Genomic DNA, 11,513 nt, shown 5'->3' with positions numbered 1-11,513 from the left:
GCCATTTGTCCAGGACCACACAGCCTGACCAGGAGCCCAGGGAGCACAGGGAACAGCATACTCAGGGTCATGGAACGGACACCAGCTCTGGGCACGCTCCCTATGCACACTGACCACGCTGGTCACCAACCAGGTCCTTCGGAAGACCCCAGTTTTATCAGGTGGCTTGGCCTCCTGTCCGTGTGCCACCCCCACACACTCTCCTCTCTCTCTCTCTGTCGTCTGTCTGTGCCAGCACTTCTGGCCCCTCAGTGCCCCAGGCTTGGGGACACAAAGGAGAAATATGGAAAATAAAGGAAAAGTACAGCTGTGTACAGCTGGCAGTGTGGCCTGGTGGGGCTGAGCAGCGGGCGTCCCCTCAGGGAAACCCACCCATTTCTCCAGGGCGAAGGGAGAAGGTGGGGTCCCCCAGTGGTTAACCTGACCTACACTGCAGGGAAACGCAGCCTGACCACTTCCAACAGAGGTCCCCAAGAGCTCTGTTCGGGACCTGCGTGTCTGGCAGGAAATGCGTGGGTCCCTGAGACTGAAACTCTGCACCCCTTCTCCAGACTCCATGACCCTCCCACGGCTGGACCCACCAAGGCCAGGGGGTTCTGTAGCCATACATTTCCAGTTTTTGGTTAGTTGGTTGGTTTTGTTTTTTGTTTTTTGTACCAGGGATTGAACCCAGAGGCACCTTATCACTGAGCTACATCCCCAGCCCTTTTTTAAAAAGTTTAAATTTTGAATCCAGGTCTCGCTTAACAACCTTGCTCAGTTGCTGAGGCTGGCCTCCAACTTGCGATCCTCCTGTCTCAGCCTCCCAAGTCGCTGGGATCACCTGACCTGCGTCATGGCGCCTGGCTGCTTCCCTGTCTTGAGCAACCCATGACACTGGCCCCTTCCCTTTAAAGAAATTGATTAGGCTTTGTTAATGAGACACCAAACCTTGAATAACCATTTAATTTGTTTAAAGTCTGATCCTAATGGAGGATCATAGACGTTATATTAGTCCGCTTTGCATTACCATAAGGAAACACCCGAGGCAATAACATATAAATAGAAAAGGTTTATTTTGGCTTACAGTTCTGAATGTTCCAGTCTGAGATTAGGCAACCTGACTGCTCTGGGACTCTGGCAAGGCTGCCAAATGGCAAATGGCAGATGGTAGAGGAAGCTGTTTACTCCATGAGCCCACAATCACTGCAGAGCTGTGTTACTAAAGAGGTCGGGTTTTGCTTAGATTCTGGCAGCGATCTCGTATGCAGCCTCCCTGATTCCATTCTCATCCTAATTCTATCTTGGAGATTCTGCTCTCAGAGAGATGATTCCCAAAAACTCAGGGATGATTCTGTGACTCCTGTTGGAGTCTCCAGGAGCTGAGGATCCCTTGTGAATAATGCTTCTGGGAACATGGGAGAACCAGTATCTGTTCTAGTCTCTACTTCTGATTCTTTGTGGGTATATATGCAGAGGTCTGATTGCAGAATCACATGGTAATTTTATGTTTAATTTTTGAGGAACTCTCAGTGTTTTCCATAGTAGAAAAAAATTTTTGTATTATAAAAAGCATTTTAGATACAAGTGCCTGTCATTTAAAACAAAATCAAATAGTGCCAGAGGGAACTGAGTGTGACATCAAAGCCCCCTTTCACTACTCCATCAGAAGTAGCCACAGTACTTGTACTTGTGTTATCTTTCTAGAAATTTCTAAGCATATGCAAACTCATGCACACATGTATAGTTTTCTTTCTTGTAGATAAATGGGATCCTTATGAGGAAGGTTCTGTATTGATTTGGGGGGGGGGGGGACTAGAGGTTGAACCCAGGAGCCCTTAACCACTGAGCCACATCCCCAGCCCCTTTTCTATTTTATTTAGAGACACAGTCTCACTGAGTTGCTTAGGGCCTTGCTAAGTTACTGAGGCTGGCCTCCAACTTGTGATCCTCCTGCCTCAGCCTCCTGAGCTGCTGGGATGACAGGTGTGTGCCCTGTACCAGGCTAGTTTTCTTTGTTATAGACAATGGGATCTTTCCAAGCAAGATTCTGTATTGATTTTGTTTTGTTTTGGTTCTGGGGATTGAACCCAGGGACACTTACCACTGAGTCACATCCCCAGCCCTTTTATTGTTTTGTTTTTGTTTTTTCTTTTTTGCAGTGCTGGAGATTTGAACCCAGGGCCTTGTGCTTGCAAGGCAAGCACTCTACCAACTGAGCTATATCCCCAGCCCTCCCCAGCCCTTTAAAAAAATTTTTTTTTTTAATTTGGACACAGGGTCTCACTAAGTTGCCAAGACTAGCCTTGAACTTTAGATCTTCCTGCCTCAAGATCCTGGGCAAGTTTTTATATAGATTTGACTTCTTTCCCCCCCCACCCTTTTATTTTTTCCAATACTGGGACTTGAACCAGAGTCTCACACATGCTAGGCAAGTGCTCTCTACCATCTAGCTACATCCCCAGCCCATAAACACTTCAATGTATAATACATGTTTCCTATTCTTTTTAATATGATGATATTCCTTATTTTAAAAATGTCTTTAATAATAAATCATTCATCTATTTGATAAATCTAAACTGGGAATCTTCCCCGCTGGGCTCTGGACCTGAGGTACAGTCCAATGCTTCATTATTTTTTTTTTTCTTTTTTCTTTTTTTGTACCAGGGATAGAACCCAGGACTGCTTAACCACTGAGCCCCAGCCCTATTTTATATTTTATGTAGAAACAGGGTCTCACTGAGTTGCTTAGGGCCTCGCTAAGTTGCGAAAGCTGGCCTCCAACTTTCAAGCCTCCTGCCTCAGCCTCCCAAGCCCCTGGGATTACAGGCATGTGCTACCACCATGCCAGGCTCCAATGCTTCATTCTAGAATGGGAGATAGATGGTGGAGAAGCAGAGAAAGGGACACAGAAAACAACTGCATGAGAAGAGATGTCAAAAGAAACAGGCTTAGGGGTGAGAAATAAGGGAGCTGGGTAAAGATGTACCTTGGATCCGAAATTTAGCACAGTCCTCCCAGGGGGATCAAAGAAACCTCCACACAGTCTCTGAGGCGGGAACCAGCTTGGCCTGTTGGAAAAACTGGAAAGAAAGGAGTGAGGTGGGGGTTCGTGCAGTGGGATTTTAGTGGTGGGAATGAAGACATGCGGAGTGGGTGGGATGGGAAGGGCAGATGGCAAGACCATAAGGGCCACAGGAATTAAGGACTGGGTGGGAATCTAAGCAGATTTGTGTTTTTAGATCTGCCCTGTGCTGAACAGATGGGGTGGGAGGCTGTTGGGTGAGTGGAGGCTGCTACTCAATTATTTTTTTTAAGAACCTAGGATGAAATATGAGTTTGGATTTCAGCGGTGGTATAAGAGCGACTTTGCATCGAATCTGGAGGAGAGAGGTAGGTGAGGGAGGAGAGGGACAAGGCAGTCCTGGGAACAATGAGTCACTTAGATTTTGCCCTGAAGCTGTGCCAAGTTCAGTAGGAAATACAGCTGGCAGTGTAAGCATGGGGAGGCCCGGAGTGCTCGGAAAGACCTCAGGCAGAACAAGAGAGGCCTGCGAGCCAGGGGAGGTCGGTGTGCACTGGAGCGAGCTCCTGAGGAAGCTGTCCAGCCTCCTGGACAGGTTAAAATTCTGACTCTGCGGGTTCCTGGCTGTGTGACCGCAGGGGAGAGAAAAAAAAACCTCAAACTCTCTAGAGTGCCTGTTTCTTCCTACCTGCGAGCGTGCAGATGAATCAGCTCACATTTACAGAGCACAGTGAACGCTTGCGAGACGTAGTGCGTCAGTATGAATCCCTTGGCCCGCACTGTCCAGACGCAAAAGGACTCAGTCAGAGGAACGTCTTTCCCAGAATGTGAATCAGAGTCGCGCGAGCAGAAGAGGCGCCCCGCCCCGCGACGCCCCGCCCCGCGACGCCCCGCCCCGCGACGCCCCGCCCCGCGACGCCCCGCCCCACGGCGTCCGCCCCACGGCGCCCCGCCCCACGTCACGACGGCCCCAGCAGGCCTCGCGCGGCACGCCCACTGCTCGCTCTGGCGCACGCGTGGCTCGGAGCTGGGCTCCAGGCCGTGCTCCGCGCCGGGCCTTGGTTTCCACCTCGCCTGGGGGCGGCCACACGGTGTCGCGCGCATGCCTGGGAGGGGCGGACCGCTCTTCCTCCGAGGCGGCGGCGGCGGCGGCAGCGACGCCGCTGCTGGGCCCAAGATGGACCTCCCGGCACTGCTCGCCGCTCCGACCGCGCGCGGAGGCCAACATGGCGGCGGCGTCCCCGGCCGCCTACGCCGCGGCCCGGGGCCGCCCCTCAGCGCGGGCCCCGGACGCCGCCGCCTGCTGCTGCTGAGGGGCCCGGAAGATGGCGGGCCCGAGCCGCGGCGTGAGGAGGCCCCCGGGCCGAGCCCGCCGTCCCCCGAGGACGGCGGCGACTCCTTCGTGGTGCTGCTGGAAGTGGCGCGCGGCGCCGCCGCCGAGGCCCCGGGGAGGCGGGAGGCCGAGCCCGACCCCGGCGCGAGCCCCGCGGGCCGCCCCGAGCCGGGCCCCAGCGGCCCGGCCACCGCCCCCGGCGCGGCCCTCGCGGGCACCGTCACCATCGACCACCAAGACCTGCTGGTGCGCTTCGACCACGGCGTCTTCACGCTGGCCGCCGCGCCGCCGCCCGCGCCGGGGCCGCCCGCGCTCGGCCCGCCCGCCCAGCCGGGAGCCGAGAGCCCGGGCCTGGCCGGGGGCCGCCGCGGAGCCCCGGGGGCCGGCTCGGGCGCGCCGGGCTACCGCTGCCCCGAGCCGCAGTGCGCGCTGGCCTTCGCCAAGAAGCACCAGCTCAAGGTGCACCTGCTGACGCACGGCGGCCTCCAGGGCCGGCGGCCCTTCAAGTGCCCGCTGGACGGCTGCGGCTGGGCCTTCACCACCTCCTACAAGCTCAAGCGGCACCTGCAGTCGCACGACAAGCTGCGGCCCTTCGGCTGCCCGGTGGGCGGCTGCGGCAAGAAGTTCACCACCGTCTACAACCTCAAGGCGCACATGAAGGGCCACGAGCAGGAGAGCCTGTTCAAGTGCGAGGTGTGCGCCGAGCGCTTCCCCACGCACGCCAAGCTCAGCTCCCACCAGCGCAGCCACTTCGAGCCCGAGCGGCCCTACAAGTGTGACTTTCCCGGTAACCGAGCGCCGCGGGCCTGCGGGGTGGGCGGGGGCCGTGGCGGGACAGGAGGCTGACCCCGAGGCCCGGGGGATGTTTTGTGCGGGATCGAAAAGGGATCTGCTTGGTCCCAGTGAAGGTAGTGTGCTGGTTCCTTCTGTATGATCAGATTCGGAGAAGAAAAATACTTTGAGTACTGGGGATCGAACCCAGGGGTGCTTAACCCCTGAGCCACATCCCCAGCCCTTTTTAAGTTTTTATTTGGAGACAGGGTCTGGCTGAGTTGCTGAGGCTGGCCTCCAACTCGCTATCCTCCCTCAGCCTCCCCAGCCGCTGGGATGACAGGCGGGCACCCATGGAGATTTGAAATTTTGACCCTTTCTTGCTGCAGGATTTCTGCAGCGAGGCAGCGCAAATAATCCCAGCTGTCTGGGGAGGCGGCAGCAAGTCTCTTAAGACGCTTCCGTTTAATGAAAGTGATGACGTGTCTTCAGAGTTTCGTTATCAGTCAGGTCTTTGTCTTAGTTTCGTTGTTTAGAAATATCAATGGGGTCCAGTTTTGCTCCTGGAGGAACAAAGATGAATATAGCCCGATAACAGCACTTTATCACCTTGAGGGTGTCGCCCACCACAGGTGTATGGCACATCCCAGTTCTTGTGTCTTGAACGTTCAGATTATTTTCATGGGACTTCAACATTTTGTGAAGTTTTAAAAACTGTCCTTTTGTGACGTTTAAGAGGCTTCCTCATTTTTGCAGATGAAGGCACAGGTGGAGCAGAGTGGAGATGAAGTCCCCTGTAGGTTTTTTTCTATACGGGGTTAACCTGCTGTCACTGGAAATGTTGAGATTCCAACACGGTGAACTCTGAACCAGCACAGGCAGGTTAGGTGTCCTCCCAGGACAGAGTTCAGAGGAGCAAGAGAACATTCCTGGCATAAGCTGGCTTGGGGGAGGTAGGGTAGCAGAATCCCAGCCTAGGTGAGGAATGTGGGCTGTGGGTAGGGTGTCAGAGGGCCACGGAGTGTGGGGATCTTTCCCATCCTGTTCATGTAAACGGAACCCGAGCAAGTGCCTAGTGCAAGCTGTGGCGTGATAACCCATATACCCAATGCTTTCATAATGTATGCCCAAATTTAAGTATTTCGAGAGAGATGAAATACATTAACAGGTTCTGATCATTTTTTCTCATATGCCCGTGGACCGTCTGGAACACCCTTTTTTGGAGAACATGACACCACCAACTCAAAATCTTTTTCAGTCTCACTCTCTTTGTGAGAATCTGGCGGTGGCTGCAGACCCTCCGTGTGATAGAAAGAGCATCGTTCTGTGTCTAATACTAGAAAGTCCAGGGATCCAGTTCTTGGAGGCGCGAGGCTCCCCTGAGGGTGTTGTGTTGGCTGATTGATGGGGCTTTGAAGAACCAGCGAAGCACCATCCGGTGGCCCAGATGAGTCTTTGGACAGCCTGAGCCAGGGAGTGGCAGTGGGAATGTGGGGCGCCCCAGCATGGAGGTGGGGTCCAAAGGCGGCATTGCTGACTGGGGAAAGAGGAGGATGTTGCCAGGGCAGAGAGTTGGTGTTTGGATTTCCTTGAGCAGCTGTGGGAGTACACCAGAGCACACGGTAGTACCCTGATGTGCAGACTGAGGTGGCTTTCGAGTTTTGAGGAGGATCACACTGCCCGAGTAGCTGGGCACGGTGGAGTCCCTCGGGCTGCTTGTTCACGTGGCACTGTGAGCGTGGTCTGCAGTCGTTACAGGCTCTGAGAAGAGCTTCCACGCAGCACCTGTTCAGCACCTCGCAGCCTCCGGTTCCACCCTGTTCCAAGGGAGAAATATGGACGTGGAAAGTGCGGCCGCTGCCAGGGTGCGGGCTGCTCGGGCCGGTGGCACAGGTGGGGGCTGAGGGTGGCAGTGAGAGAAGCGGCCAGATGAGTGACGATGATGAGGCAGGCACCTGAGGAAATGGGGGGAAGGAGAAAGAGAAGCCAGAGCGTAAGAAGTGGGGCTGCCAGTTGCAAAGGGTGTTGGAGGAAACTCCCAAGTGCACAGGATGCGGCGTCCCCACAAAACTCAACTCTGCCTGACAAAACCTCGTTCGTTGGTGTTTCATTTTCTTGGGGTTTTCTGGGGTCTCACGAGCAGCAGTGGCGTTTGAGTTCATGGAAGGTACCACTCGGGCATGCGGGATCAGTGCTGCGGAACTGGCGAGCAGATGCTTGTGATCACAGGACCCTCGATCAGTTAGTTGTTCGAATCCAAGTCACATTCAGCAAGTGGCCCGTGTGCGCCCTTGGGCTGCCATCAGCCATCCCTCCTGTCGCTGTTACATAGCCGAACATTCTCAGTCAGACTTTCAGAAAGGGCTTCTGAGGCCCTTTCTTCCTTGTCTGCTCCAGTGTGAGCAGCATCGCAGGGTGGTGACTGACACTCACGGTGTTGACAGTTTTTGTCAGGCCACAAGCGGGATTTGTGTTTTCTCTGTTCAGGCTGCGAGAAGACGTTCATCACAGTGAGTGCCCTCTTCTCCCATAACCGAGCCCACTTCAGGGAACAAGAGCTCTTCTCTTGCTCCTTCCCTGGATGCAGCAAACAATATGACAAGGCCTGTCGACTGAAAATTCACCTGAGAAGTCATACAGGTAATGAGCGAGAGAAACAGCAACACGGGGACCCAAGAGCTCCCTCTCTGTAAGAGCCTAGCCGTTGGATTTATAATTATGCTTTGCAATTTTTTCTTTTACAAGGTGAAAGACCATTTATTTGTGATTCAGACAGTTGCGGCTGGACCTTCACCAGTATGTCCAAACTCCTGAGGCATAAAAGGTAATCCTTCTAATTTGTGAGGTATTATCAGCTCTGAGAATGGATGAGTTGTTTGTCAGTAGCAAAATCTATGGATGAAATATCTAGGTTTTGTTTTGTTTTGTTTCGTTTTAAAAACAAAAAACTCAGTGTGTGCAGGGCATGGTTGCGCACGCCTGTGATCCCAGCAGCTCAGAAGGCTGAGACAGGAGAATCACGAGTTCAAAGCCAGCCTCAGCAACTTAGTGAGGCCCTCAATGAGACCCTGTCTCTAAATAAAATACAAAAAAGGGCTGGGGATGTGGCTCAGTGGTTAAGCGCCCCTGGGTTCAATCCCTGGTACCAAAAAAAAAAAAAAAAAAAAAGCTCAGTGTGTAGGGATTTTTTTGAAAATGGAAAATTATTCAGAATCTCATCACCTAACGACAGCTTTTCTGTGTACCTTGTTGGCATATTTTATATACAATTTCTTTTTTTGTTGTTTCTTTAACCATTGTCGGGTAAGCTTTCCTCATATCATAGCAAACTTTTCATAGTGATAATGACAACCTTGGGACCTGTGTCCAGCCGTGTTCCTCACCTCACCTGTGTGTTGCAGCCCATCTTCGTGACGGCGGCTCTGACACTGCCGTTTTCGCCCCGTTGTTCAGTGAGACTCGGGGTGGGTGGTGTGTCTGAGCTGGCACAGCTGGGATCTGGGAGGTTTGAAATAAGAAATAACTTAGGAAAGGACACAAGTTGTCACAGGTCGACTTCAGAAGGTCCTTTTAGCCTTGCAGCCTACTCCCTGTGTTCAGTTAGTTGTTCACATCCAAGTCACATTCAGCAAGTGGCACGTGTGTGCCCTTGGGCTGCCATCATCCGTCCCCGCTGTAGCTGTTCATAGCCGAACATTCACGGTCAGACTTTTCAGGAAGACTGGCTTGGGAAGCTGGTGATGGCAGGGATTTCTGAGCAATGGAAATAGTTTCATCAATACATTTGGGACTTGGCTGTTCCGAGATTGAAGCAGCACTAATTGTTCTGTCTCTGACTCTGGGGCCAGCCTAGTCATTAAAGTGAAATTTCTATTCACGGTGTAGCTAGCTTGTAAATCACATGTGGACCAAAGACAAGATAAAGGTTTTCTGAAGTGTCCTGATCATTTTTGTTTTTCAAGTGAAAAGAGCTAGCAGTTTGGTAGAGTTTGCAGAATTTTCTACAAAGAATGAATCTCTGAGGCCTTGTGCTTACGAGTTGAGTGAGCAACTGTTGCTTCATCCTCCTGTTTTGGCAGGAAACATGACGACGACCGGAGATTCACCTGCCCCGTGGAAGGCTGTGGCAAATCGTTCACCCGGGCAGAGCATCTGAAGGGCCACAGCATCACCCACCTGGGCACCAAGCCATTCGAGTGTCCTGTGGAAGGTAGAGTTTCAGACTTTGCTTTGAGCTATAAATGAAGTACCACACCAGCATCCATGTTGTAAGTCTAAGTTGTTTTAAGGTAAGTTTTAGCTCCTTGAAGACAAGGTAAGCGTAGGTCCCAGCATTGTATCTGTTTGGCTTGTTGAATGGATCATGCGCAGTGTCTTGGGAAGGGGGCACAGACCAAGAATGCTTTCTGTTTGCCTTCTGGCCCTGCCACGTACTCTATCTGTGGCCGTAGTTATGAGGATCAGGTAAAATAACATGAATGATGCTTCTTGATGCGTCTGACACATAGCTTGGACTCTGAATTATAAGCAGCTTCCCTCATTGCAGTTGGACAGTGGTAAAGCTAAGCTGACTTTTTTGTGTTTTTTAGGTACCAAAAATTAAACCCAGGGGTGCTTAACCACTGAGCCACGTCCCCAGCCCCCCTCATTTTTTCCTCTCCCTTTCTTTTTTTAATGAGACAGGGTCTCCTTAAGTTGCTTAGGTCCTCACTAAGTTGCTGAGGCAGGACTCCAACTTTCGATCCTCCTGCCTCAGCCTTCCAGGTTGCTGGGATTATGGGCGTACGTCTCTGCACCTGGCCCAAGATGACTTTTTTTTTTTTTTTTAAAGGGCTGTTAGTAAGCTGAGCACAGTGGTGCACACCTGTCATCTTAGCATCCTGGGAGGCCGAGGCAGGAAGATCACAAGTTTGAGGTCAGCCTCTACAACTTAGCATAGATCCTGTCTAAATATCAGAAGTAAAAAGGGCTACAGATAGAGCTCAGTGGTAGGGGGCCCCTGGGTTCAATTCCTAACACCACCAAAAAGGGGGTGAGAGTAGGAGTTTTTTCTTTAAAATGCTGAAGGCTTAGTTCATCTGCCAAAAATCTGTGTGGCCCATCTGTGCTGGTCCTACTCTAGTGCTGTGGATGCCCCAGGAAGCAACAGAGCAGGGCAGATCAGTGGCCCCTAAATTGGTGGCCTCAGCTGCTTCTCCAGGCTTTGTTTTCCTTACCTGGAGAAGGGTCAGAAGAGGGTGAAGACCCACTTGGAGCTGAAACCACCTCTTAGAACACGCTGACCATAGTACAGATGTGTCACCAAGCCACCGTTCCTCCTGTCGGCATTCCAGTCGGAGGCGTGGATGAATGAACAGGCACGTGCAGGCTGCTTTGGGCCCACAAAAGGTTCATCACAGTGGCGGGGAGCATGGAAGCGGACTTCCCGTCAGCCCGAGGAGGAGGAAGAGCTAGCCAAACACGGAGCAGGTGTTGGAGGCCGACTCTCCTAGCAGTGGAAGAGCAGCAAGCTGAGAGCTTAAGGCTCCTGGGTGAGGGGCTCAAGTTCAAGTTGCAGTCAGTCTGGTTCATGTCCGAAGATGGAGAGGCCTGTAGGGAGGTACTGCGGTCACCCTGGGGAGCTGGGTGTGCCTGGGTGGGGACTTTCCAGCGAGCAGGAGAAGGGGGTCATTGGATCAGAGCTGAAGTAATAGTGCCTGGCGGTGGGTCTGGACCCAGGTAGGGGTTGAGGGAGAGGCAGTAGTTGGAGTATCTCAGCCGTGCTGGGGACACAAGGGCTGCTGGTTTGGAGGAAGGGGTTTGGCTTATAGACGCTGCATCTTAAGTACCTTTGACGTTACAAGTGCAGCTGCTGGGGGGCGGGGGGTGTGCCGCTACAGCTCAGGGAGCAGGCCAGGCTAGGGAGCGAAGCAGGCAGCTCCTGAGTTGTCATTGTGGACATCGCAAGTGGACAGGATCCTCAAAAAGCGGTAGGCATCCAGAGGTGGTCACGGGCGTGATAAAAGCCTGCGTTCTGGAGTCAGTGCAAGTCCCAGGTCTGCCGTGCGAGGAGCCGCGGCCCCGCAGCTTCAGCTTGTGCCTCTTCTCTTCACCTGTAACAGAGCGAAACCTGATGGGCTTCTTGCGGGGTTCGCTAAGTTGATAGGTTTAAATCAGACGACAACATCCATACATGTCAGCAACTATTACTATCGAGATTGTTAGTTAGAAAAGAAAAAAAGTCTAGAACAGTCCTGTGACTGTCACAGATTCAAGTGGAAACATGGGAAGGGTGCCCTGGCAGGAGCCCTGGAGGCAGGGGTGAGGTGGCAAAGGTTCATCCCGAGGACCCCCACAGGGTCAAACTCTGTTCATGGGCCGCACTGAGTAGGGCAACTCCAGCAGAGCTCCCTCCAGTGCCCCGGA

The 11,513-nt window shown here is 52.8% G+C and overlaps 1 protein-coding gene and 2 long non-coding RNA genes across 9 annotated transcripts in view; 1 reads left to right on the top strand and 2 right to left on the bottom strand.

Moving 5' to 3' along the window:
* Positions 1-2,383: 2,383 nt before the first annotated feature.
* On the bottom strand, positions 2,384-3,836 carry LOC306650356. Its single transcript, XR_013760893.1, has 2 exons — positions 3,693-3,836; positions 2,384-3,062 (listed from the first exon to the last, which is right to left on the bottom strand). It is a non-coding gene; the product is annotated as an uncharacterized lncRNA (long non-coding RNA).
* A 173-nt stretch (positions 3,837-4,009) lies between these two features.
* The window catches only part of ZXDC (ZXD family zinc finger C), a 34,415-nt gene continuing 26,911 nt past the window's right edge, over positions 4,010-11,513 (top strand). For 3 of the 7 annotated variants that reach the window (XM_079122245.1, XM_079122247.1, XM_079122246.1), the window contains exons 1-4: positions 4,010-5,124; positions 7,596-7,748; positions 7,854-7,932; positions 9,188-9,318. In XM_079122245.1, the coding sequence (XP_078978371.1) occupies positions 4,107-5,124; positions 7,596-7,748; positions 7,854-7,932; positions 9,188-9,318 (1,381 nt within the window). In that variant the 5' untranslated portion in view covers positions 4,010-4,106. The remainder of the gene's footprint in view (positions 5,125-7,595; positions 7,749-7,853; positions 7,933-9,187; positions 9,319-11,513) is intronic. The other 4 variants (XM_079122248.1, XM_079122249.1, XM_079122250.1 and 1 more) reach the window with 3 other exon arrangements.
* LOC306650357 overlaps positions 5,295-11,513 on the bottom strand; it is a 30,339-nt gene continuing 24,120 nt past the window's right edge. The window contains exon 2 of the long non-coding RNA XR_013760894.1: positions 5,295-5,403. This is a non-coding gene — a long non-coding RNA (uncharacterized lncRNA). The remainder of the gene's footprint in view (positions 5,404-11,513) is intronic.

This window comes from Sciurus vulgaris (genome assembly GCF_902686455.1).
Source record: "Sciurus vulgaris genome assembly, chromosome: 19".
In the NCBI taxonomy this organism is placed as follows: Eukaryota; Metazoa; Chordata; class Mammalia; order Rodentia; family Sciuridae; genus Sciurus; species Sciurus vulgaris.
This window is presented reverse-complemented; position numbering and strand designations above follow the sequence as displayed.